This window comes from Colletotrichum aenigma, assembly GCF_013390185.1.
Source record: "Colletotrichum aenigma strain Cg56 chromosome Unknown KSG_Cg56_contig06, whole genome shotgun sequence".
Lineage (NCBI taxonomy): Eukaryota > Fungi > Ascomycota > Sordariomycetes > Glomerellales > Glomerellaceae > Colletotrichum > Colletotrichum aenigma.
The window spans coordinates 2,224,889-2,251,269 of NW_023500912.1; the positions used below are offsets into that span (position 1 = coordinate 2,224,889).

A 26,381-nucleotide genomic window follows, 5' to 3' on the forward strand; every position below is an offset into this window, starting at 1 on the left:
AAAAAGATATGGCCTGTAAACAAAAGTCGGATTGGATCACAGTCAATTCAGACCCCAGCACCACGGCCGCCGGTCCACCTGTGACCGTCTACCACTCACACACAGTGCGGCTGCCACCAATTGGCCCTTGGGGTCCGAGGCGTTTTCTTTTTTTCTTCTTCCCTTCGCTCCCCTGCGGCAACTTCCGCTTTGGTTAGGTTGGCCCTGCTCAGGTGTACCGAGGCGCTGTATTTCGGATCGAGAGTACCTGTGGTGGCTTACCTAGGACCCGACTCACCAACTCCCAACACTGACCGACAGACTGTGTGAGAGCGGTGTGTCGACTGCCTTTTTTTTTTTTTTTTTTTTTTTTTTTCCTCCTAGCTTTCCCCTTCCCCTCTGCCTCCGTCCTTCCTCTATCGCGCCCGTGACATCTCAGTCTGAGAGTCCGCAACGGCTGGATCCACCCAACCGGCTGCCAACCGGCACCAGCCTTCTTCCAATGTCCCAACAGCGACGGGCCTCTGCATCTGCACACTCCACTCTCTTTTCACAGCATTTTACAGTCAAGAACCACCACGCCTGCCAAGTTCTGGGTGCCTCGAAAATTACTGTGCACCTGAGGCACTAACGAGCCTGTCCCTCCATCTGCCAGCTGCCAGTGCGCCCTCGACAATCGACCGATTCAACGGAGAGTTGTTCATACCCGTACGGGCAGATCCCCAGCTTGCAGCGCGGCCATCTTCATTGCGAAGTATCCTCCAGCCAGCAATCACAGCGAGGGGAAGAAACCCAACCACCTTCTATTCAACTCCAGCAACAGCTCTTGTTTGTCAGGCCACAGAACTTTTGACCTCGCCAAACCAACGGTTCTTTCCCGAGCCTTCCCACCTAGGGAGCTGCACTAGAAACTACCTTACATTCACCTCTACCTTGAGCTCTCAGCTTTTCCCTTCCAGCACAAACACGCTAGCCACAGACTGCGCCCTGCGCCCTGCAGCCCTGCTCGCAACCAACCTTGCGACGGCCCACAGCCGACACCTTCCCCGACTTTACCTGCCACCACCTTGCCAACTGATCGATCCCCCGATCTCCAACGACGCGTCTTTCGCAAAGCAGTCGCAGCACCACCATCGCATCGACCTTCACAAGTCGCCATCTTCCATCAGCCATTGCACCCACTGCATAGACGGCAGCTATCTGCAACTCGTATGATAGAGAGCGCATGTCTCCGCGACCACTGTCCACCAATTTTTGATGGATCACAAGCGCAAGTCGTCCGCCGCAAATGGCGCGACCGAAGGTGCTGATGAGCGCGCCGCAAAGCGCCTCAGATTGTCACAGGTGAGCTTTTGTTCTACCCCTTCCCCATGCTGTCCTTGGTCGCTCGCCTCTTGTTCGCCCAGCTTCGATTGGCCCGGATCTGCTCTTGCAACCTGTTCCCTCCCGCGTTGCATTCTCACAATGACTTGCCTGCAACCTCCGGGGCCAGCCGACAGCCAGGCCAACCCGCCTGCACTTGCCATCACCAACCATTTATCCCACAGTACCCCAGTCTGCCTGAGCTCCTAGCATCCACCAGCAGTCTCCATACCCCTCCATAAGGCATCCTATGAGAAGCAGAGACGAAATAGACAGGCTAATATCACCACTACGCAGAAATACAATCTCAGCAAGCAAGAGACTGTCGAGTCTACCACCGAACATGGCCTATTCTTCCTGGAACAGATCCGCCAGACCAAAGATAAGAAGTGAGTCTGTCCTTGACTCACTACGATGCATCCATGATCATCAAAGCCTGTTTGGAGGTGCACAGCCATCTAAACAGTAGACGCTGACAATCAATTCTTCCAGTGGCCGGCTCGTGGCAGGATACTTCGAAAAGCTCCCCTCAAAAGAGAGCACCCCCGAATACTACAAGAAGACGCGCATGCCGATCTCGCTGTCCATGATTGAACGGAAGCTCAAAAAGGGAGACTTTTCTACCCTGACCGAGCTCGAGAGCTACTTCAAGCGCATGGTGACCAACGCGAAAGAGTTCTATCCTCGCAACACCCAAATCTTCGACGATGCCGAGAGGGTCCGAAAGGCTCTCAGCAACTACATGACCAAGACGAACCCTGCATACAACGGTGGCAACTACAGTGCCGTGCCGACGCCTCTGCCTGCCTCTGGTGTTGTAGACGAAGTTGAGGAGGAAGACGAAGACGACGCGACCCCTGCCAAGACGGGCCGCCGCAAGTCCCAGGGAAATGCGAAGCCTGCGGAAAAGCAGCCCGAGGTTGACGAAGGCGATGAGGACGAAGACGAAGATGCCGAGGAAGATGAAGATGAAGAGGATGAAGAGGAAGACGACGACGCCGAGGGAGAAGAAGACGATGATGAGGAGGCGAGCCAGTCCTCAAAGCGCGCCGCAATAATCATCCGTCGCAGAGGCCCTGGCAGACCTCCCAAAGGAGTGACGCCGCGCAAGTCCAAGGGTCGTACTAGCACACCCAGTCGTCCTGACTGCGAGTACGAGGACGTTCCGTACAAGGGTCTCACTTTCCAGGCCGCGCAGGAGAAGATTGTGGAAGAGATGCTGCGCAAGCGAGAAGACGAGTATGTCACCCTCTTTCAGGAACCCACAACTGCATCCGTACTGATTACTTATGCACCAGGCCCGAGGCGTACTTCGAGCCTTTTGTGAATCTACCTCCCCGTGCCCTCAAGGACTATTATCGGGTCATCAAGGAGCCCATCTCAATCAAAAAGCTCCAGAAATCTGTCAAGGGAGTCAAGGGACGAAATGAAGCCACGGGTACCAGCGAGTTCAAGAACTGGGCTGCGTTCGAAGAGAGCGCTGGCCTCCTTTGGAAGAACGCTTGCTTCTACAATGAAGAGGGAAGTGAGATTTACGAGTTAGCCCAGGAATTGAAGGTGAGATTTTCGGCGGGAAACGGCGATCCTTCATGGTAGAACTAACTCGGGTCAAGGAATTCTTCCTGGATGAGCTGAAGCAGGCCAAAGCAGTTGTCCCAGAGCCATCACAGCCAAAGATCAAGTTGAAGGTACAGCAACCTGCGGCAGAGCAGCCTACTACGTCCAAGAAGATTACAATCCATGTGGGAGGCAAAAGCGATTCGGCGGACTCACCGGCACCTCCTGTTCCTCAGTCTGCAGGCTCTCAAGCAAGCGAGCAGATCGCTCCGAATGGCACCACGCGTCAAGCTGCTAACCCTATCATGCCAGCTGCGATGGACAGAATTCGAAGCACTTCGGCGGCCTCTCCCAGTCCTTCAGTTGCTAACACTATCAAGCGAGAAGATGTTATGCGCCCTTCTCCTGCCGGTACGCCCGGTCACGCGAGTAAACCGTCGGCTTTTCCACCTCCTGGCCAACCCGCAGGACTGTCCAGTGCAACTTTCCAGCCTATTGGTGCTCCGCAGCAACAGGCGCAGCCGAACGGGGTTCAGCAACCTAGCAAGCCTCTCTGGGACCAGAGACTTCGCGCGCCTGGCAAAGGTAGATTACCGTGTTCTCAGTTCAGGTGACGCCATACTAACAGTTTTAAAGGGATTGCGGATGCCCTCATCTCTAGCCTCAAGGTCCAGACTCATCCGATGATCAATCATGATCGTCGGTTTGAAGTTACCGTCAAACCTCTCGAGAAGGTGTCCCAACAGTCGGTTACGGTTCATATGCCTGCCAATCAGCTGAGGATTCAGATCGTTCCGACCTTGCCTGCCTTTTTAGAGAAGGAGGGACGCCAGTACAGACTCTGGGTGATCATCAACCGGCATACACTCACTCCGGTTCATGGAGTTCCAGGTCAAATGCTTTCAACCGGCGAAAGGGTATTCGAGGCCCAGCTCCAGGCTGGTATTGTCAACACCATCGAGGTCCACGTTGTTGCAGCATTGCCCAAGGGCCAGAAATTGCCGAGTGGTGAAGACTTTGAAGTGGAGCAAATGACGGTGCTCGCCAACGTCGTGAGAAACTAGGAGCCTCCGATCAGCATTAGTGACGCATCCACTTCTGTCGAACTATTGGGGGGGCACTTGGTCGGTTCAGAACATCAGCGCACAGAATCGTCGGGTGATGCCGTTGGCTATCGTGAACGTAGCGCTGCTGGACGGGCTGTAGGTTTCCTTGCCCCAACCTTGCAGGCACTTTGGGACAAAGCTGAAGAAAAAAGGGTCCATGGCGATCTCCCGAACCATCTTCTCGATCGGCGCCCCGAGGCATACAACATTAGCGACAACGGTTATACACGCCACCCCCCGATGCACTATTCGAGTCGCGTGCTGTTGCGACCAGATCAAACGCGGATGACTCCGCAAATTGTTCAACCCACAGCAGCGGCTCCGGAGATCAAGCCTCGCAAGCGTTTGCCGGATGACAGGCTGGCTTGGTCCTTGCCACGTGAACAGAAGCTGGATGTGTCGCCCACAGCTTGGTCGAACCTGCCAGACCCGTGGCGCCCGACTCAACCGAAGCCCCAGAGCCAGCCTGAGGTGAGGGAAGAGCCCGGGAGAGGACTTCATAATGGGCTATCTTTAAGTCTTGAAGACGCACACTTCGCAACGAGCTACATTCTTTCCATTGGGCCCGATTTACTGATGAAACTGGGCAAGCACGCTCGTCCTAGTTTGCTGATGCGGGCCTGCGTTTTTGATGAGAAAGTGATAAAAGGACTCGTCAAGGGACTCGTCAACTATAACAACAACCTAGCATTGTTCACCGATCAGGCTTCTATCAGCGCAGTAACGATCAAATGGATATCCATGCTCAGGGAGGCGGACGCTATGGGCGACAGAAAGAAGGGTCTGATACACCTCATGGGCAGCGTAGCACTCCTACTCGATGACCAGGACATGTTCAACAAGGTTCTGCGACACGTTTCCCCGATTTGAGCTGCGTGGTGCTTCAAGTTCGCAGGGCATTCGCCCATCCACGGAAAAGAAGGAATTGGTTTTGGATGGTTGGTCTGGTCAACATTCACAGAGAAGTCGTCGTTTGTTCTTATATTGCTGTCGTTGTGGGACTATTTCGGTATTTGCGGCCCGTTTATACGCCTTCAGATCTGGGCATGGAAAGGCGTTGCTGCTACTAGGGTATTGCCGTGGTGGGTTGGGACGGACAAATATGTATAGATAGATAATAAGTGTTCCATCACCAGAGTGGTTTTTGCATGCGTTGCTTTCTGTTCTCTTCCATCTCCAGGGCAAGTGCTTTCACGCCGGAATCAAGATGAATTTGATGTCACCCGGAGTTCACTGAGGCAAGTGTCCGTGAGCAACTCTGCTTATTGAACGTGATGCGAAGCTATGCCTCCATAGGAGCCAGGATGTCGTAAAGCTGCGCAAGCTTTGCGCAGAGAACTTCGTATTGGAGTCATACTTGCATGACGTCGTCTGGGGATCCGTAATTCAGCTGTGGATCCTAGTGGGAAAATTGGAGCAGCGTTTACCCCAGCAACCGGCATGCAAGCAGTGTCTTGGAGGACGTCGGTAATGCGGCCGGGGTGCCGTCGGACCCTCCGACGTAGCAGCTTTCGTTGTGCGACGGGGGCTTCGGGGGTCGGTGGGCTCTTCCCGCCCAGAAGGACAGCAGACCTGGCGTCACTTTGTCTTGTCTCAGATGCAGCCTCTTGCGTATCCGTAGTTGGTGAGCACGAGGACAAACGCTCGTTGTTCTCGACATCTACGAAAGACACTGGGCTGGGCGTTGAAATAGGCGCGGCAGGTTGCATCACTAGCAGCAGCCGGGCCGGCGGCAGTTGATCTGATGTCTAATCTGTGCAAGCTGGTTGGCACACAGGCATACGGTTCAATAGGAAGGTGACAAGAGAGTCTACGCTGAACTTTGTGCATTCGATTTTTCGTAGCCGACTCCAATTGACTCCGATACCGTCTGAAGTTGATCAAAGGTAAGACACCTGAAGAAGCCAACTGGTTGGAACCACAAGGCCGGGTCAGCTCGTTGAAAGAAAGCTCAGCCAGCATCTGCTGGTGTTCCCTCCACAGCGGGTAGGATGAGTCAATTGACCAATGTCGGAATCGAGCTTCCGTGCGGCATGCAACGCCCCCGTTGCCGCGTTCTCTCCGCTGCTGCACAATGTGAAAGGCGCGCCTCTAGCAGACCCTCCTGCTGCAAGAACCCTGTTACCAGTGGCAGGCGAGGTCTTCTGGGCGGTCAAATCATCCAATATTGGGGGTCGCCAGCCGTCGGGAGACTGACGATTGAAGGAAAGGCGGTGTCTTTCTCCAGCACCACAGAAAGGCTGCAGGACCAAGCCGACTGCACTGAGTGACCACCAAACACCTCACTGCAGCAAGGTGGCACAGTGGACACGGGCCAGAATCCGGGCAAGCTGCAGCATGTGGCATTACCATTTCGAGGGCTAGCGCGGAAGCAATGTGGGAGATCGATCTTCCGATAACGGGGGGTTGATTGGCCGGCACAAGGAGTGGATGCCACCACAGCCAATGGGAGGCTCCTAAAGCAGCCCACTTCAGGTGGCATCTAGCGGGGTACAGGCAGGACCGACGTAAGGACCGGCCCTGAAATTTGTTAACTCGAGAGTCAATGAATGGCACGGCGCTGCAGCGTGGTCGGGGGTGTAGGTATTTGTCTGGAGCGGGGCCAAAGAGTGGAAAAAATTCTTTTTTTTCGTCAATTGACTGGTCGACCAAGGTTGGCAGCGAACGCCGTACTCGGTCATCACTGGCCATCCCGCCCAATCCACTCCTTGTAGCGTCCGCCTCGCCTCAGTCGGCCTGCTTCTGGCTTCCCAGCATAATTTTTTTCCTTTACATACAAAGGCTGCCTCTGCCACTCTCTCCCCGGTTACGTCTCTTCTCCTGTGACTCAACCAGCTTTACCCCCAAATCTTGTATAAATATCGTCACCATCCAGACTCTGGAAATCCCGCCTTCCATCGATTCGATCCATCAACCCCGAACCTCGACCGCCGCTGTATGAACATACAAAATGTGCCCTACTCCTGATGTCCCGGCCACCAACGGCCAGTCCAATGGCACCAATGGCCACACGAACGGCCCCAATGGCGCTGCCAACGGCAACAACGCTGGTGCGTACTACGTGATGCTTGCGCGACAACGTTTCGACCGTGACTGACTCTTCTCGCGTCCAGACCACCCTGGCTACACTGCCATTCCTGTAGGGACACCCAAACTGGCTTCCCACCGTGATGCCCTGTTCTGACTCCGATCGCGCAGACCAAGCAGAAGCACAGCAACCCTTACCAGCCGGTAGGAGACTTCCTCAGCAACGTCGACCGTTACAAGATTAGTATGTTCTGCCGTTTTCTAGGCCCTGCTCTTCAAAGCAGCCACTGACTGGAGGCGCAACAGTCGAGTCCACTCTGAGAGAGGGCGAGCAGTTCGCCAACGCCTTCTTCGACACCGAGACCAAGATCAAGATTGCCAAGGCTCTCGATGACTTCGGTGTTGACTACATCGAGCTGACCTCCCCGGCGGCTTCTGAGCAGTCCCGCAAGGATTGCGAGGCTATCTGCAAGCTCGGCCTCAAGGCCAAGATTCTGACTCACGTCCGCTGTCACGTAAGAAGTCTCGCCATCTCGCGAGCAAGACTACGTCGCTAACCAGTGAACAGATGGACGATGCCCGTCTTGCCGTCGAGACCGGTGTTGACGGTGTTGATGTCGTCATTGGCACCTCTTCCTACCTGCGCGAGCACTCTCACGGCAAGGACATGACCTACATCATTAACGTGGGTCTGACTTCAATTCCGAGTCGCGCAATGATTTACTGACAGCTTTGATGAACAGACTGCCATTGAGGTTATCCAGTTCGTCAAGTCCAAGGGTCTCGAGATCCGTTTCTCCTCGGAGGACTCCTTCCGTTCCGACCTCGTCGATCTGCTTTCCGTCTACAGCGCCGTCGACAAGGTCGGCGTCCACAGAGTCGGTATCGCCGACACCGTCGGTTGCGCCAGCCCCAGACAGGTCTACGACCTCGTCCGCACGCTCAGAGGTGTTGTTAGCTGCGACATTGAGACTCACGTAAGTCGCGTCTGAGTGCGAAGATCTCACAAAGGCTCGACCATGCTGATGCGCGAGATTTAGTTCCACAACGACACCGGATGCGCCATTGCCAACGCCTACTGCGCTCTTGAGGCTGGTGCCACCCACAGTGAGTTGCTTTCCGTAGCCAGTGCCTGGGAAACTACTTGCTAATTGCCTGTCGCAGTTGACACCTCCGTCATCGGTATCGGTGAGCGCAACGGTATCACCCCCCTGGGTGGTCTGATGGCTCGTATGATCGTCGCCGCCCCCGAGTACACCAAGTCCAAGTACAAGCTCCACAAGCTCAAGGAGCTTGAGGACCTGGTCGCCGAGTCTGTCGAGATCAACATTCCCTTCAACAACTACATCACTGGCTTCTGCGCCTTCACCCACAAGGCTGGTATCCACGCCAAGGCCATTCTCAACAACCCCAGCACATACGGTATGTGGCCCAGCTACAGCGGTTGGCCAGTGACGAAAGCTAACTCGGAGCAGAAATTATCAACCCTGCCGATTTCGGTATGAGCAGATACGTCCACTTCGCCTCGAGATTGACTGGATGGAACGCCATCAAGAGCCGTGTCGAGCAACTTGGCCTCACCATGACCGACGCGCAGGTCAAGGTCGTTACTCAGAAGATTAAGGCCCTGGCAGACGTCAGGCCAATCGCCATTGACGACGCCGACTCAATTATTCGTACTTTCCACTTGAACCTCAACTCTGACGAGGAGAAGCCTCTTCTGCCGAACCTGACTGCCGAGGAGCAGGCCAAGTTCGAGCAGGCGGAGAGAGAGCTTGCTGGCGAGCCGGAGAAGCGTGCACTGGATGAGGCTGCAGCGGAGCCCGCTGCCAAGAAGGTTAAGGCGTAAAAATTGTTTTCGGGATGCATACGGGACTTCAAAAAAGGGGGCATCTGCTTGTACAATCATAGAGGGGAGAGCTACAAAAGTGTTTAGTTCAGATACCTCATCATATCAACGACGAAATGGAACGTTCATACTACGTAATTTTGACTCAGACTCCGATGTCGCTGGTGCTACAATTTTCCCCACGAACTAGTAGAGCTCTTGCCTCGAGAGCTTCATCGAGGGCAGACACTCAGGCCACGTAGCTTGCAATGACATTTGCTATCCTTCCTGTAGGCTCACCGCCCTCGGTCACAATTAAATCAATGGTCATCACGTCGCGTGCCCGTTGTCCAGGTAAAGCTCCAAAAAGTTAGCTCAGACTGGGGTCCAGTTGGTGGGGCTTGGCCAAGGAGCTAAGATAAGATAAGCAGCGGCAGAATGCAAAAAAATAATTCACTAACCACTGAATGTCTAACCGCCCGCGCTGAATCCCTTCTCTGAACCGCCAACGTCCAAAACTTCACCTCGAGAATGCGCATCCCTCTCATGCCCTCATGACACAGTAGAAGCCGATCGAAATATCTCTTCTGAAAGTCGACTTCAATTTTAACCGATCGAAACACCGGCCGCGACTATAAACACAAATTCAAGATGGATGCGCACGCCCTGCTTTCGCGGCAAGGGTGGCGCGGCAAAGGGCACTCCCTCCACGCAACGGACGACGCAATCGGCCTCGCGAAACCGCTCCTTCTCAATCGCAAAGACAACACCAAGGGCCTAGGCCAAAAAGCGCATTTTACGAGCGACACGTGGTGGATGAATGCGTTCGACGAGCAGCTCCAGGGCCTGGACACTTCGAAGAAGGGGCAGGTCACGCAGACCGTCACGCAGGGACGGCTGAACCAGATCGAGAAGGTTTCTGGCGGGAAATGGATGCTGTACGCGAGCTTCGTCAGGGGCGGGTTCTTGGATGGGACGATCAAGGGTCCGGAGGAAGAGAGCGGCACGTCGACGCCGGAGAGCGAGGAGACGAGTGGCGATAGCGAGGATGGAGGCGTCAAGCTGTCGAGGGGCAAGGAGAGGGGCGAGACTAAGGAGGAGAAGAGGGCGAGGAAGGCTGCGAGGAGAGCGAGGAAAGAGGCGAGGGAGGCGAGGAGGAAGGAGCGGGCTTTGAAGAAGGCGAAGAAGTCTAAGGCGGTGGAAAAGGCCGATAAGGGGAAGGCAAGGGAGGAGTCTAAGGAGGAGAGGAAGACAAGGAGAGAGGCGAAGAAGGCGAAGAGGGAAGCGAGGAAAGGAAAGACCGAGTCCGAGTGAGGTTGATCTGTCCAGGACATGGATCAGCTATAAAACCAAGGGTCTCGGGCTCACAGGTTGACAACACTGCCGACTGGGAGGAAATCGCGCCGTTCATATGATGAGCGTTAGCGCTTGGTGACTACGCAGCATCGGGCAAGGCCGGTGATTGCCGCATGGAACGCATCACCGCGAAACATACCATTGGCGCAGCATACACAGTGCTGCTTCCGGCAGAGTTTGCGATACTGATATAGGATCGGAGCGCAAGATACACATCCGCGGTGTAACGGTATGCTTTCCAGCATAACCGGCCGCCGTAATTCAACTTTTACGCCATCTAAGCTGCCGACGCTGACTGTCTTCTGTGGTGCAGTTCCTTGTCTCTCATGCAAAGGCTTCGGGCCCATCTGAGCTACACATCTAAGGTTCTTTGGGCGTCTTACCCGGCTTGTTGGACAGCAGCCACGGCCTCCTGTCCCAAAAGTCGTCCTTGATGATGTCCAGATGCTCTATCACGACGCGGGCCTTGTTGCGCTTCTTCTTTTCCTTCTCGGCCTGCGACTTGCTCTGTTGCGTTGGTTCGGCCAGGGCATCTGCGGCCTCGGACGCATTGTGAGTTCCGGGCTCGACAAGTTCGTACTATGAATTTGTTAGTGTTTTCGTAATCAAGGGGGAGTAGATACCCTTACGTCTCGGAAGATCACACTGCCCTTCTTGTACATCTCAGGCTCATTGTTATAGTTGATATTGAATTTTGAGAAGAGAATCTCATTCTTGTCGCCGGAGACGGTGCCCTGGAAAAGTTTTAGTTTTTGTGAGAACGGGAAGACTGCCCTTGTTATATGACTGACCGCAAGCATTTGCTCGGCTGTCTTGTTGTCATAGCCGCCTAGTTGGATCAAGGACCAAAATGTTGTATTGTACAAGTTGTTGATGTGGCCTATAAGGATGAGTCAGATCGAAATTCATGATAGAAAAACTCTAAGCAACAGTTTGCTGCCCGTATGACTCAGATGTGTCAAAACTTACAGTCAACCTGACGCCAGCTCATGTAGTCTCTCAGGTTTGAGACAGTGGGATAGCAAACAGCCCTGCCATCAAAACTTGGCAGAGGTGGTGAAAGCGGGGTATCAGGGAAGTATTGTGACCACAAGTAGATGTAGTTGGCAGTGAACGTTGATACCACTGTGCTCACTAGCTTACTAGAGGTTTGTGAGCTTCTGTACTCTTATGCCCAAGGGTCTGGTGTTCCCTACCTGGCTCTTCTTTCGAACAGCGTGCATGATTTATGGAAGACGAAACTGTACTCGTCGCTCACACCATACGCTATGGTGATGTCTGGAAGTTCTGTTACCACCACGCGCGCGGCCGCGTTCATGAGATCGAGCGCTCTTTTATCGTTCGGCTTCTCGAACTGGTACTTGGCGCATAGTCTGTGAGTCGGTCAGAGGTATTCAGTTGTTCGTCTGGTCCGATGTCCCCTTACTTTGTGAAACCTCTGCCGTCGATACGAACCACAATCCATGTGTTTGGAAGAAGGGTGTCAGCTTGCTCGAAAGCCTTTACATATTCGAACCTGTGACACGAGTTAGTCAGGTCTCGAGCTTCATATCGGGCGACCGTACTTGGAATTCGCCATAATGAGAATATTCGTGCTGAGCCTGCCAAGGTTGATAGGTGAAAACTCAAAAATAGGACATAGGGCCGAGGATAAAATGAGAGGAATCGGGCTCGAAACAGGAGGTCAGGAGTCGTCACCCTCCTTTGACATGCGTCAACCCTCGAATGATAGTCAGAGATGGATTTCAGGTAGAGTTCGCGCCGAGTGTAAGGCGGGCGGGAATGGTGGGGGAGGGGTTGTCGCTCCTTCAGTGGGGTTCGTCGCTGAAAAGCTGCGTCCAAGCACCCAAAGGTAGGTCCCTGATCCCTGTAACCTCTGCTGTCAGCCTTGCAGGCGCGATGGAATAAAGGCAATCGCAACCGCGCACGGCTAAACGATAATTTGCGACTTTGGAGCTCTCAGGCTTCCATTTTCTCAACTATTTACCAGCACCTTGTCGCTTCGAAATTGGCTGCTCTTGCCCGAATATCTTCGCCCGCAGCTTTATTAAGCATCATGAATTTTCTGCTCAGCAACGAAGAGAACGAGGCCATTGCCGCCGTCGAGGCCATCAATGCGATCAACAACACAAATACGATTCGGTCCGGCCACTCAACATGTCTTCGTTTCAACCGAGCAGGCGACCTTCTTGCTTCTGGCAGAGTCGATGGAACAGTGGTAATTTGGGATATTGAGACTATGGGAGTTGCCAGGAAGATGCGCGGCCACAACAGGAGCATTACATCACTAAGCTGGTCAAGATGCGGCCGGTATCTGCTATCGGCCTGTCAAGGGTGGAAGGCCATTCTATGGGATCTCAAGGATGGCAAAAGATACCGCGAGGTTCGCTTTCGAGCCCCTGCCTACATCGCCGAGCTCAATCCCTTCAACCAGTGAGTATAACCCCCCCCACAGATCAGAAGAACTTAGCTGACGCGACAAGTCACCAGTTTGTGGCCTCCATCTTCGAAGAGCAACCAATACTCGTGGACATCTCAGACGTGAACGATGTGAAATACCCACTGCCATCAGCGCCGAAGCACCCCGAGGGAGAAAGGACTGAGAAGCAGTTGAAAGAGGATGCGAAACAGATGACAACAGTTACGATTTATACTTCTACCGGCGAGCACATACTGGCTGGCACAAACAAGGGATGGGTGAACGTCATTGATGTCAAAACGAGAAAGACCATATACTCGGAGAAACCTTGCAGCGGTGTTATCACAACACTGCGTCTCAACAATTCGGGACGTGTGTTGTTGATCAATGCACAAGATCGTATCGTCAGAACCTTTCACATTCCGAATCTGGCGGCGGAGGACCTGGACCTCGACACGGTACACTTTACGAAGGAGCACACTTTCTCGGACCAGGTCAACAGGCTATCTTGGAACCACGTCACGTTCAGCTCAGCTTCCGAATACGTAGCAGCGTCGACCTATAATAATCACGAGATATACGTATGGGACAGAGGCATGGGAAGCACAGGATTGATCCGAATCCTAGATGGACCCAAGGAGGAGCAAGGTGTTGTCGAATGGCATCCAGATCGACCGTTCATCGCTACATGTGGCCTGGAGACGGGGAGGATATACGTCTGGTCCGTCATCCCAGAACAGAAATGGTCGCGACTTGCACCAGACTTTGCGCAGGTCGAAGAGAACCAGGAGTATGAGGAGAAAGAGGACGAGTTTGATATCTACGGTCAGGAGGAATTGACCAAGAGGCGGCTGGACGCCGAGGACGAGGATATTGACGTGGTCAGCTCTGACTTTCTTCACGTGAACAACGGGGGCAAAGAAGCGTTCCGCATGCCGATTCTTTTCGATCTTGGTGAGAGTGACAGCGAAGAGGAGTTTGTCGCGGTATCTACCGGAACCATGAGGAGAAGGAGTCCAGGTGCGGACGGTGAGATACCGGATAGCGAGGTGATTGAGGAGAAGATTCCATCAAGGAAGGGTGCAACCAAGCCGTCGAAGGCCGGCAGGAGGCGATGAAGGACTTGCTGGAACTTCAGTTTGGTGATTCGACAACTCCAGCAGCCCGGTTGAAGCGTCGGTGTAGACGCGTGACAGGGCGTTGGATCGCGTAGCTATGGGACGAGCTTCGGTTGGCGTCCAGACCCCTGCCAAATACTTTAGCGCGACGGCGGTGATGCCAGACTCCAGCTTCGTACAGCTGCTTATTAATAGCAAACAATGCCTAAGTGGTTTTAGCAAGCGCAATTTGAACGTAGTCGTGCCTGAAAGAGTGCATCGAGACGTCGAGAAATGACCTCGAGTCCATGAATAAAAAACCTTGACTCATCGGCCAGTTGCAACTTGAGGCCAGTCAGCCAGCGCGCCTTCCAACGAATCTCCTTAGAAACGTCAAGGTAAGGTAGAGCTACTTCTGTCCTCGTAAGGGATTGGTGCGTTTCAGCACTTTTGCGGGTACCCGGACTACCTCCAGCGGGAGCCTTAGGCACGCGTTCCCAGCCAGAGCAGGAGAGAAAGGAGCGTGACTGCCTAATCCGGCTAGCGCCTTTTGACAGGCTGCGCCAGCCGCCTCCAGGCAAGATTTCTCTGACCTCGCTCCTCGCTTTTGCCTCCAAGGCTTCACATCTACAACTACCGACAAGCCATCGCTTCACCACGCGCATCGTCGGAGAGCGCGTCAAAGCACCAGCACACTCCTTTCCGACTCGACGACCGATATCACGATCGCGATTTTTTCTTCGACTCGCCCGCGCTCGGAAGCCGCGATTGGGAGGAACTGTGGAACCTTCTCCTGGGCCGCTGGCCGGGGATTGGCGTGGTCAAGAGCGCCATCATTGGAACGACTTTTCTCGACCTTTTGCATCTCGACGAGCGTTTCGTACGATAGAATTTTGCATTTCCGACTTCTTGCGCCTGCTTTGCGACCTTTTCAAGTCGCGTAACGACTATCTGCGGCATCCGCGTTTTTCGCCCCCGGACTCTACCAGTCACGCTTCGACACCTTCCTTCCCGACTCCGACAGAAAAACCGGCAACATGGCGAACCTGTACTTTACGCACTCGAGTGCGCCAATCAAGACTGTGGAGGAGATCCAGTTTGGTCTGATGGCGCCCGAGGAGATCAAGAATATGAGTGTCTGCCACGTTCTCTACCCCGAGACCATGGACGAGACGCGCACCAAGCCTCGTGACGGCGGTTTGAACGATCCCATGCTCGGTTCCATCGATCGCCAATTCAAGTGCAAGACCTGCAACCAGGCGATGGGCGAATGTCCAGGTCACTTCGGCCATATCGAGCTGGCCAAGCCTGTGTATCACCCCGGCTTCATCAAGAAGGTGAAGAAGGTGTTGGAAATCGTCTGCCATAATTGCAGCAAGGTGCTGGCGGATAGAGTTAGTCTAACCGGCGTTGCTTGACAGCCACCTTGACTCGATTGTGCTAACCTGCCCATCTCAGAGCGACCCAGAATTTCTGCAAGCCGTGAACACCAGAGACCCAAAGGTTCGATTTAACCGGATATGGAATATCTGCAAGAAGAAGACCCGTTGCGAGAACGAGACCAAGGAGGTCAAGAATGACGATGGAGAGTACAGTTTGGGAATGAAGCAGGCTCCCGTCAACCACGGTGGTTGCGGCAATATCCAGCCCAGAGTTCGTCACAAGGCGTTGCAGCTCATCGCCAAGTACGAGTCTTCTGGCGAGGATGGTGTCAAGAAGAAGGAGGAGCCTCAAATCACACCCGAGATGGCTCACAACATTCTGCGCCGCATCAGCGATGACGACCTGAGGGACATGGGTCTCAACCTCGAGTACGCTCGTCCGGAGTGGATGATTGTTACTGTTCTGCCAGTTCCGCCTCCGCCTGTTCGTCCTAGTATTTCTATGGACGGCACCGGTCAAGGCCTGAGAAACGAAGATGATTTGACCTACAAGCTGGGTGATATCATTCGAGCCAACAGCAACGTCAAGCAGGCCATTCGCGAAGGCTCTCCTGCTCACATTGCTCAAGACTTCGAGCAGCTTCTGCAGTACCACGTTGCCACCTACATGGACAACGACATTGCTGGACAACCTCGTGCTCTCCAAAAAAGTGGTCGTCCCGTCAAGGCCATTCGTGCCCGTCTCAAGGGCAAGGAGGGTCGTCTCCGTGGAAACTTGATGGGTAAGCGTGTTGACTTCTCGGCACGTACCGTTATCACTGGTGACGCCAACTTGTCTCTCGACGAAGTCGGTGTGCCCCGAAGCATCGCTAGAACTCTCACCTACCCCGAGACAGTTACGCCATACAACATCGGCAGGCTGCACGAGCTGGTTCAAAACGGACCCAACGAACACCCTGGTGCCAAGTATGTTATCCGCTCTGACGGAACCAGAATTGATCTTCGTCATCACCGTCGAGCCGGTCAGATTTCGCTCGAGTACGGCTGGAAGGTCGAGCGTCACTTGATCACGGGCGACTACATCATCTTCAACCGTCAGCCCTCCCTGCACAAGGAGTCTATGATGGGTCACAGAGTTCGTGTGATGCCATACTCTACGTTCCGTCTCAACTTGTCCGTCACCTCGCCCTATAACGCCGATTTCGACGGTGACGAAATGAACCTTCACGTCCCTCAAAGCGAAGAGACGAGAGCAGAGGTCAAGGAACTGTGCTTGGTACCGATCAACATCGTGTCACCGCAAAGAAACGGTCCTCTCATGGGTATCGTGCAGGACACTCTTGCCGGTGCCTACAAACTCTGCCGTCGTGACGTTTTCCTCACCAAGGAAGCCGTGATGAACATCATGCTCTGGGTTCCCAACTGGGACGGTGTAATCCCCCCACCAGCTATCATTCGTCCTCGACCAAGATGGACGGGTAAGCAGATCATGAGCATGGCTATTCCCAACATTGTCAGCTTGCACAATGCCCCGGATTCCAAGGAAGACAATCCGCTTAAGGACGAGGGTCTTCTTATCCAATCCGGCGAGCTCCTTTACGGTCTGCTTTCCAAGAAGAACATCGGTGCTGCCAGTGGTGGTATTGTCCATATCGTCTACAACGAGCACGGCCCCGAAGCGTCTATGAAGTTCCTTAACGGGGTTCAACAAGTCGTCAACTACTGGCTGTTGCACAATGGTTTCAGCATCGGTATCGGTGACACGATTCCCGATAAGTTGACCATTGAGAAGGTGCAGGTACATATCGACGAGCACAAGGCGGAAGTCGAGGCCTACACTCAGCAGGCTACCGCCAACGAGCTCGAGCCTCTGCCCGGTATGAACATTCGTGAAACTTTCGAGAGCAAGGTTTCTAAGGCCCTCAATACTGCCCGTGATAAGGCTGGTACCACTACACAGAAGAGTTTGAAGGACTTGAACAACGCCGTCACCATGGCTTCGTCTGGTTCCAAGGGTTCGTCCATCAATATCTCCCAGATGACTGCGCTCGTCGGACAGCAGATTGTCGAGGGTAAGCGTATTCCTTTCGGGTTCAAGTACCGGACGCTGCCCCATTTCACCAAGGACGACTACTCTCCCGAGGCTCGTGGTTTCGTCGAGAACTCCTACCTCCGTGGCCTGACGCCAAGCGAGTTCTTCTTCCACGCCATGGCTGGTAGAGAAGGTCTGATTGATACCGCTGTCAAGACTGCCGAAACCGGATACATCCAGCGTCGTCTGGTCAAGGCTCTTGAGGATGTTAGTGCCAAGTACGATGGTACAGTCAGAAACTCCCTGGGTGATATCCTTCAATTCCTGTATGGTGAGGATGGTCTGGACGCTATCTACATTGAGAAGCAGCGGATGGACCACCTCAACATGTCAGACAAGAAGTTCGCTGACCGGTTCCGCCTCGATGTCATGGATGAGACCAGACCAGACGAGCTTGATTGGCTTGAGTACGGTAATGAGATTTCTGGTGACCCGTCAGTCCAGCAACTTCTGGACGAGGAGTACGAGGCTCTCCTTCATGATCGCAAGCAAGTTCGCAAGATCAACTTCAAGAGGAAGGACGACGAGTCGATGCAGCTGCCTTTGAACATCGTTCGTCTGATGGAAACTTCCAAGAAGCTCTTCGCTGTCGAAGACTTCCAGCGGAGTGATTTGAAGCCTCAGGATGTCATCCCTGCTGTCCAGGCTATGCTCAACAGAATGACCATCGTTCGTGGCAACGACGAAATCTCCAAGGAGGCCGACCGAAGCGCCACTATCCTCTTCAAGGCGCAGATCCGCTCCAGATTGGCCTTCAAGCGTATTGCTTGCCAACAGCGCCTGAACAAGATGGCTTTCGAGCACGTCCTGGGAGAGCTGGAAGCCCGTTGGGACCGTGCCTTTGTCAGTCCCGGTGAGATGGTTGGTGTCATTGCTGCGCAGTCTATTGGTGAGCCTGCCACGCAGATGACCCTGAACACCTTCCATTTCGCTGGTGTGTCTTCCAAGAACGTCACCCTGGGTGTCCCTCGTCTCAAGGAAATTCTCAACCTGGCTCAGAACATTAAGACCCCGTCCATGGTCGTCTACCTGAGTGGCGAGGAAAACGCCAGCCAGGAAGCTGCCAAGGCCCTTCGAAGCACTGTCGAACACACGACCCTGCGGTCTGTCACAGCTGTCACTGAGATCTACTACGACCCTATCATCACCTCGACTAACATTCCTGATGATTTGGATATGGTCGAGTCCTACTATCTCATTCCGGACGAAACTCATGACCGAGCCGAAGATCAATCCAGGTGGCTGCTCCGTCTCACGCTCGATCGCCAGAAGTTGCTTGACAAGGAACTTACTGTCGAGGACGTTGCTAGGCGCATCAAGGAGGAGTACCCCAACGATCTCGCCGTCATTTTCAGTGACAACAACGCCGAAGAGCAAGTTATCCGCATTCGCCCCATGCACGCTGGCAACGATGACAAGGACGAGGATGGTGAGAAGAAGATGGAGGACGATGTCATGCTTAAGAGATTGGAGACTCACTTGCTGGACACGCTTTCTCTGCGCGGTGTTAAGGGCATTGAGAGAGCCTTCTTGAATAAGGAGACGAAGCTTATCGAGACCGAAGACGGAGCATTGCTGGCCGCCAAGGCTGACGAGCGTTGCTCAGAGTGGTACCTGGATACCTCTGGAACTGCTCTCCGCCAGGTCTTGTCTGTCGACGGCGTCGATTCCACTCGCACATACACCAACCACTTGTGGCAGGTTGTTGAGGTCTTCGGTATCGAAGCGGCGAGATCGGCACTTGTCAGAGAATTGACGCAGGTGTTGGCGTTCGACGGTTCATACGTCAACCACAGACATCTTGCTCTTCTTTGCGACGTCATGACCTACAGAGGTACGATCTCCGCTGTCACTCGTCACGGTATCAATCGTGCAGACACTGGTGCTCTCATGCGTTGTTCCTTCGAGGAGACGGTCGAAATTCTGCTCGAGGCTGCCGCTGTTGGTGAACTGGACGATTGCCGCGGTATTTCTGAGAACGTCATGCTCGGTCAGATGGCACCGATGGGAACCGGTCACTTCGAGGTCCTCCTCGACCCCAAGATGTTGGAGACTGTCATCAGCGACAACTCACGCATGGGTCTCATGCCTGGTATGCCTGTCAAGGGCGGCGAGGCCGGAGGTGCCGCAACCCCCTACGACTCTGGCTCTCCCATGGCGGATTCTGGATACTTGTCGCTCAGCTCTCCTGCTGCCGGAAACTTCTCTCCCATTGTGGGCGCTGGCTCAGATTCCCCTGCCGGTTTTGGTACCGAGTACGGTGGAGGAGGCTTTGGTGGTATTGGTTCTGTCAACCCGTACTCGGCGCAGAGCCCGGGCCGGCCAACAAGTCCATTCAGCACGTCACCGACCTCGCCTTTCAGCAGCTACGGATCTTTCTCCCCGTCCTCGCCGAACGCGGGATACTCTCCCACTTCGCCACTCATGGACGGTGCTGGCGGTCGCTATGCGACTTCGCCACAGTTCAGCCCTTCCTCCCCGTCGTTCTCCCCGACGTCACCCATGCTGCGACCCACGAGCCCTGCAAGCCCCAACTACAGCCCGACGTCTCCAAGCTACTCGCCGGCTTCTCCCTCTTCGCCAAGGCACTACTCGCCCACCTCCCCAGCGCAGTACGCCTCGCCCACCTCGCCGAGCTACTCTCCTGCCAGTCCCAACTACAGCCCGGCATCTCCCAACCTTCACGGGGCTGGTCCCACGTCGCCATCGTACTCCCCTGCGTCGCCGACGTGGTCGCCAACTTCACCGGAGGCGTACTCGCCGACAAGCCCGAGTTTCAACCAACGAACTCCTGGGGCGCAGCAGTCTCCGACCAGCCCCAGCTACTCCCCAACCGTTAGTGTACCATGACTCCTATAAACGCAAACCTGGCAAGTTCTAACATGATATCACAGTCACCTTCTTGGTCTCCGAGAACCCCTGGACCCGGTGGTTCTGGAAACTAAACGTGTGTCGAGCTCTGATGAGGCATCCGATCGTGCCTTCGGTTCGCCACTTTCTTTTACTCTCCTAATACGCCGACTAATGATTCTACGGCTTAACTGGTTCTGGTTGATTGGAACATTGCATCTCATCACAGACGCAGGCTGTCACTGATCTCTTCTTTCGCGCGGAGGAAATGGTTGCTATGCATCATAGAAGTGCTCCAGAGACAACACACAAAAACAACACAAGATTGCGCCAAGCAAAATGGCTAGAGGGAAAGGTACTGGACAGGAAGCGGCACGCATATCTACACCCCCACAAAACAAACGATTGAGAAAAAAAATTCCCAAAGAAAGAAAACCCTTTCACGGCGTGGTTTCTGTAAAAAGCTGATTTGTATTATATGCGATGGGGGTTTAAGGGGGAAGGAGGGAGGGGAGTGGACTCTTGATTTTGATGGTTACGTGCGACGGAGAGATGAGGTTGAAGGACTCCCCGGCCCACCCCCCTTTGTTGGAAGAGACAAACAGATTGGACTTTTCTCGCGAGGGAGAGGAGGTTTAGTTTTTTTTTAACCCCCCTACCCACAGAAGACACTCTGAAATGAACCAAGATTGGTTTTGATGCGAATAACACTGTGTGCAATGCGTGTTGTGCAATCTCCCATGTGTGTAAACGTGCAGCATCCGACAGACAGAGCCTCTGCTGTGATGATGACCGTCGACCTGCATCGTTCCGAGTGTGTGCCCTTTCGTTGCAGTTGCAGCCCGAACATCGCGTTTACTACTTCAAGAAAATGCCAAACGTTGGGCAACAACCACATCCAACTTTACCGCTCCAGGGCAGGGAGAAAGGTGGGTTCGAGGAGCACGGTTGGGGAAATGTGTGTCGATGGAGTCGGACGTGATCTACGGCGTTGTCATACTTACTTACCACTCCTACTGTTGAACACAACCCACGCCCCCCCCTCTCGCTCTTCCCCTTCCTCCCCTGCCTTGAGACCGTACACCAAGAATCGCCTCGCTCATCCGAGGGGGGTTGTTCATGGGGGAGGCGTCACAATCTACCCACGCGTCCGCGTTTCTCCTTGCCGGAGCGAACTGACATGACACCAAGACGCAACAGGAAAAGCTCCTTGCTCGTTGCTCCTTGTCGTCGTTCGTCCCTTCCTTCCTTCTCCTTCGCGTGCCCGAGCAGGCAGCGGCGCGGACGCAGACGACAGCGGCGCCACCCGCTTCCCACAGCGTTCGTCAAAACTCTGTTTCTAATTTTTCTGGTCCTTCTTTGTCTTGGGCTCTTGTGTCTCCTCTTTTCGGAGAGGGCCCCTTGAGGCTTGTGTGTAAAGGCATGAGGGTTATCCATGAACAACATCAATGATGCAAGGCGGGGCCGGAGCTCGTACCATCCTGGAGACTCGGGAGGGGGGCCGTTGACCAAGGGTCAGGTAGACATCATGGATTATTTGCCCATAGGACAAGACGCGTCCTCGTCGGACTGCTCGCTCTTCCTCTTTCGGCCAGACGAGAGGCTCCATCCATCCTCTCCGTCTCCATCTTTAGTCACGTCCCGTGTGCCAGTCTCATCGTCACAAAAGTTACGAGTCATCATACATGCTCACGATTCCGGTCTGGGCCATTCAGCCTCTTTCTTCAGTAACCACGGAGCTGTGTGCAATGGATGGGGATGAAGGGAGGGTAGGGTGAACCAAGAGTCGTTCTTGATGGTGGTGTGCGGGAGGTCGCTTGACTCTCTAGCCTCACCAACACCCGCCGAGGGTTCCAATACAGGTTTGATGAACCCTCCCTCTCCCCTTTGCTTTCTCTGTTTTTTTTTTTTTTTTTTTTTTTTGGGCCAAGCCGCGGTTCTTGCGGATGGTTCCAACATGTGTATGCTCAGTAGCACGCGTACATACTGCCAGTGTGTGTGTGTGTTAGTGCGTGCGCGTGGGCCACGCCCAGTTTGGGTGTGTTGCAAAAAACGAAATGAAGAGGAATACTGCCTCACGGGGTCGCGGCCGAGTGGCAGAGACTGTGCCGTTTCCCCCGAGCCCCGAGAAGGGCAAGGGTATTTACCAGGTCCTTGGGGCACCGTATCCGTAGCAGGCATGAGGAAGAAGGAAAACGAAAGTCCCGCCGAAAGGGCCATCTCAATCTGAACCGGCCCAGACCAATGACATTCATTCGTTGATCAAATGCAAGGCGGCAAAAGCCAGGCAGCCCATTGTGCCTTTCGCCTGCGCCTCTCTTCCCCTCTCTTCGACTGCTGACTTTGAGGGCGTATGCTCACTTCCCAAGCGCCCGTAGCGACCACAATATTATGAGAATTGTGGGCTCCAAATTTGCGGCGAAAAGGAGGGCCCTGACCTCATATGCCCTTTGCTGCTTGTTGGTCTTGGGTTGGACGTCGACCCGGTCAACGGGCCAAGGGAGCCGGAGCCCGGTAACAGGGCCCCTCCAGCAGGCGAAGGGGGGAAAAGGAAATATTGAAGGCCTTTGACTGCGACAAGCGAAGTAACTCGGTGAAAGATGGAAGGGGCCAAAGGTCATCGAGTCCCCACAATGAGACGTTATTGCGCGTTGTCGAACCAACACAGTCTCTCTGCTTTTCATTCATTCTTGATAATCCATCATCAATCAGCCGGGCCGTGTGGGACCTTGAACTCGGCGCACAGGACACACGGTCGAGACGCTAAAACCTCGAACCGTCTGCCGCAAAGATCGATCACTGGGGTTATCCCTAGCCCTAGCATGGTGAGATGGGGCATTGGGGGTGAAGCGCTGAGGCGTACATGGGGTTGAAGGGTTCCCGCGGCTTGGAGTTTCGTTGATTATCCCTTCTATAAACACTTCAGTTAAGAGCGCGAGCATGGGCCCATGTAGGAAGGATTGCACGAGGCGGGCAGAGAAGCAAAAGACCAACCGTGCCACCCTCGTAGATCGGCAGGCTTGCGGGCTAGATTCCGCTCCCGTCGCTGATTTTGGACCGGTCTGGCGAGATATACTGGGGGCTCTTCGCTTGACGTTGGCCTCGAAGGGGGCGATGAGCTTGTGAAGAAAAAGGAAAGAAACAAAGCATGCGACGATATCGCGAGTCGTCTAACGATCTGCAACTGTGGCGCAGTTGGGCTTGCTTCCGCCCAACACCCGACCCCCAAAGCTGGCAGTTCCTGAGCGAATAGAGGACCACCTGCTTTTGTGAAGTTTCCGTTGGGCTCTGATTGGCTTTATGCAGTCGAAGCGATGTGCATAGCCGCCGACGACCAGGCTGGCGGGAGCCCTGGGCGGCGGCCTGCACATGCAAGCTGACTCCGGACAACACCCTGTGCCCCAAACAGGCATGCAAGTTGGGTGGACGGCCATGGCCGAAGATCCGTCGCGAGCGGAGAGGTGCTGGGCGCAGTGCTGAAGATGAGTGAAACCCAAACTGGCTGAGCGTTATGGGCACAGTATGCAGTGCTTGAATTCGACGAAAAAAGAATGCGATTATGCTTTTCATGTTTGTGCTGTAAGACGTGACACGGAGAGTGTCAACGAGGTAGATGACGGGCCGAAGACGAGCACGAGGGATTCGGCAGGGAGCCAGAGCACAGAGGCGGTAAACAGCAGCTGCTATCCTCGCGCCCGATTATTTTAGGCTATTGAGAAAATGTTTGCCGTCACCCCGTTGAAAATGGCCGCAATATCTGGCAGAAACACGGCGTGAAGAACTCGTGTGCCAGGCAAGATTTGTGATTAGGGTGAGATGACGGTCCCTGGGGTCTATGCCCATCTGGCCTGGCGAGAGGCTCTCTCTGTAGCCGGGTTGTGTCCGGCGGGCATCCTGGCGCCAAAAAAAAAAAAAAAAGGCGGTTGACGAAGAAGGCAGATCGGGAAACTCACTCGCATCGTAGTGTTCATCCAATTCCCTTGAGGCCCTGGAGATGGGACCCCATATTCCACACGTCTAAAGTTGCTTGGGATCCCCTGGTCTGCGGTCGATTGCCAGTGGAGGAGGCATCAATGCTCAGGCTTGGCGCACTGCAGGGGGGGCACTTCAACGGCGAGACTCTGGTCGCAGCGCGATGCTGCATAGGTATGACGCGGGAATGAGGCCACGGCAGGGCATTGGGGGTTGCACAAGGTTGCGTGCGGCCAGAAAGAAATAACAAGAGGCGCAGAGATGGCGACGGCCACAGCAACTGTGAGAAGCAACCCGGCAATTGCTGCCGGTACGGCGCATGTTGAGAGTAATGCAGGCAGACATTGTGGACAAGCTGGGTGGTTGAGGTAATGGTAGACGGTATGCGTGTGGTGGATGTGCGTGCATACGTGCCCGTGTTTTGTGTGATACTTGTGTCGCGACAACCACGGTCTTGTTCAGCGTGCGACGGCGGCGGTGGTACAGCCGAATACAAGCATAAAGTAAAGTTGGTGCATGCGTGACTCTGGACACGAGGCCGGTCAGCGTACAGAGCTGTACCTTAGGCTGGTATCCGCAATCATCTTCACCTGATGTAAGGCGAGCCTGCTTGCGCCGCCGCGTGTCCACCTCGACTTGAAGACGTGACGGCGAGGCCAGTCGGCATGGATACGAAGGCGAGGGTTAGTGGCCTCGTACGCATCCGCACGTAGGGGAGAAAGGCAGAAAAAAAAGGAAGATCAGGGTTCCATTGAGCAACGCAACAACAGGCAAGAGTCGCAGCTGGAAACCGGACAAGGCGTGTCCAGGCTAGTCCAGTCGAGATAAGGGCCTCCCAAAAACCCGGCCGGTGTGTTTCTTGCGTCGCAAAGCCAGGTACCTGGAGCAAGGTCGGGCCAGGGGCGGAGGATTTGATGAGACGACGTGACGTTGGCTTGGTGAAGTGCATGATGGAGGTGTGTGGTGAAGTCAACAGAGTAATGTGCTGCACACAAAAAAGCTCCTGCTTGCGCCGGTCTTGTCCTTCCTGTCTTGAATATGTCACATCCTGAGGTAGTTGACATTGACAGGGCAAGGACAGCCAGGCGACGCGAGGACATTGGACCCTCTCTCCTTCTTGCCCTCCAGCAGTGCCTGGAAATACCTTTGCTTCAAGTACCTACCTTACCTCTCACTCTCAGCTTTCGCCTGGACATGGCGGCTCCGAGCTGGAGCTCGTGCCCGTCTGTCAATCTCCCGGCCCACATCATGGCCGGTGCCCATCACCCTGGTCCCCGGTCTGCTCCATGCGGGCATGCTCATGTTCGCACGCACCATACCTTACCTTTACCTACCTTACCTTACCTTACCTTACCTCTACCTATCCGTGCTGCAGTAGCTGCGTGCAGCGTGAGGTGAGGTTCAAGAGAGCTCCCCCAACCCCTGCTGACCTACCTTCCCTCCTGGGTACCACCTTAAAAACGCAGTGCGCACTGTAAGCCCAATGCTGCTTCTGCTTCCTGGCCCCAAAGCAGAGTGACGCCCTCCCCGTCGTCATCTCATCTTCTTCTGCCCATCCCCCCCTCCCTCTGGGCCTCTAGCCTCCGACTCGCCGCTCTGCTACTACGCCTGTCCTTGTCCACATCCTCTCGCCTCGATGTCTGTCCCCACGTACGTCCTTTCACATTCCCGCCGCTTTGAGGGGCACATTGGAAAAGGCATGCACGGGTGATGGATCTGAGGGCGGGTTACATCCGGAGAGCGTGTCCTATCCTGTCGTCGTCGGGCAGAACTCTCAAGTCTGGCGAGAACGCTCGGCGCGAGCGCAAACTGCTGCTTGCTCCTTCTGCCCTTCTTCTGCCGTGATCTTTGATCTCTGGGCCCTCGCTCTGCTGCTCTTCCCTGCCCTGTCTGTTTATGCCCTTCCGGTCTAGTTCAGTCCGTCGTCAGGTAGCCCGGGCCTAGTCTCTTTCCTGTCTTCCGCCGTCCGGGGTCGCTCCGCAGAGCAAGGCCCAAACTAACGCATACCTCGTCTAGTCGACCATTCATCGTCTGCTTCCAACTCGCCTCAGACTGCCTGCCTGCCTGCCCACGTTTTGACGGCTCCTCGCAGCATCTCTGAACTGCCTGACCGGCCCGTCTTGTTTCCACCGGGAAGGGGGGGCTTCGTCGCACAAGCTCAATGCCCCCATGTTCCATGTTAGTGATCCTTCTCGCCCACCCCCAATCCGACCACGGCCTGAGATTGCACCTTTCAAAATTGATTTTTTTTTTTAGAAGATGGACACAGAAGAGAGGCATTGCACATCTCATCGGACTCTCTCTCTCTCTCTCTCTCTCCTACTCTCTTAGCGCGCATGGGTTAGTTTAGTACA

General features: G+C 54.5%; 7 protein-coding genes across 7 annotated transcripts; 6 read left to right on the plus strand and 1 right to left on the minus strand.

Moving 5' to 3' along the window:
• Positions 1-1,236: 1,236 nt before the first annotated feature.
• rsc4 (Chromatin structure-remodeling complex subunit rsc4) lies at positions 1,237-3,962 on the plus strand (the record flags this gene model as incomplete). The annotated part of the gene is made up of 6 exons (XM_037324890.1): positions 1,237-1,323; positions 1,639-1,730; positions 1,834-2,580; positions 2,640-2,898; positions 2,955-3,483; positions 3,535-3,962. 6 exons carry the CDS (start codon positions 1,237-1,239, stop codon positions 3,960-3,962), a joined length of 2,142 nt encoding a protein of 713 aa, XP_037177135.1.
• Positions 3,963-4,289: 327 nt separating this feature from the next.
• CGCA056_v009644 (uncharacterized protein) lies at positions 4,290-4,874 on the plus strand (the record flags this gene model as incomplete). The annotated part of the gene is made up of 1 exon (XM_037324891.1): positions 4,290-4,874. The coding sequence occupies one exon, from the start codon at positions 4,290-4,292 to the stop codon at positions 4,872-4,874; it is 585 nt and encodes a 194-aa protein (XP_037177173.1).
• Positions 4,875-6,954: 2,080 nt separating this feature from the next.
• Positions 6,955-8,880, plus strand: CGCA056_v009645 (Homocitrate synthase; the record flags this gene model as incomplete). The annotated part of the gene is made up of 9 exons (XM_037324892.1): positions 6,955-7,054; positions 7,118-7,143; positions 7,203-7,275; positions 7,338-7,546; positions 7,600-7,716; positions 7,775-8,008; positions 8,072-8,138; positions 8,196-8,453; positions 8,507-8,880. The coding sequence occupies 9 exons, from the start codon at positions 6,955-6,957 to the stop codon at positions 8,878-8,880; spliced, it is 1,458 nt and encodes a 485-aa protein (XP_037176370.1).
• Positions 8,881-9,510: 630 nt separating this feature from the next.
• Positions 9,511-10,173, plus strand: CGCA056_v009646 (Uncharacterized protein; the record flags this gene model as incomplete). The annotated part of the gene is made up of 1 exon (XM_037324893.1): positions 9,511-10,173. One exon carries the CDS (start codon positions 9,511-9,513, stop codon positions 10,171-10,173), a length of 663 nt encoding a protein of 220 aa, XP_037176357.1.
• Positions 10,174-10,575: 402 nt separating this feature from the next.
• Positions 10,576-11,794, minus strand: rgt-1 (tRNA(His) guanylyltransferase; the record flags this gene model as incomplete). The annotated part of the gene is made up of 7 exons (XM_037324894.1): positions 10,576-10,794; positions 10,845-10,949; positions 11,007-11,095; positions 11,185-11,357; positions 11,412-11,588; positions 11,642-11,731; positions 11,781-11,794. The coding sequence occupies 7 exons, from the start codon at positions 11,792-11,794 to the stop codon at positions 10,576-10,578; spliced, it is 867 nt and encodes a 288-aa protein (XP_037176358.1).
• A 477-nt stretch (positions 11,795-12,271) lies between these two features.
• Positions 12,272-13,752, plus strand: swd1 (Set1 complex component swd1; the record flags this gene model as incomplete). The annotated part of the gene is made up of 2 exons (XM_037324895.1): positions 12,272-12,648; positions 12,699-13,752. 2 exons carry the CDS (start codon positions 12,272-12,274, stop codon positions 13,750-13,752), a joined length of 1,431 nt encoding a protein of 476 aa, XP_037176330.1.
• Positions 13,753-14,768: 1,016 nt separating this feature from the next.
• Positions 14,769-20,150, plus strand: RPB1 (DNA-directed RNA polymerase II subunit RPB1; the record flags this gene model as incomplete). The annotated part of the gene is made up of 3 exons (XM_037324896.1): positions 14,769-15,125; positions 15,190-20,040; positions 20,100-20,150. The coding sequence occupies 3 exons, from the start codon at positions 14,769-14,771 to the stop codon at positions 20,148-20,150; spliced, it is 5,259 nt and encodes a 1,752-aa protein (XP_037176332.1).
• Between the last annotated feature and the right edge of the window lie 6,231 nt (positions 20,151-26,381).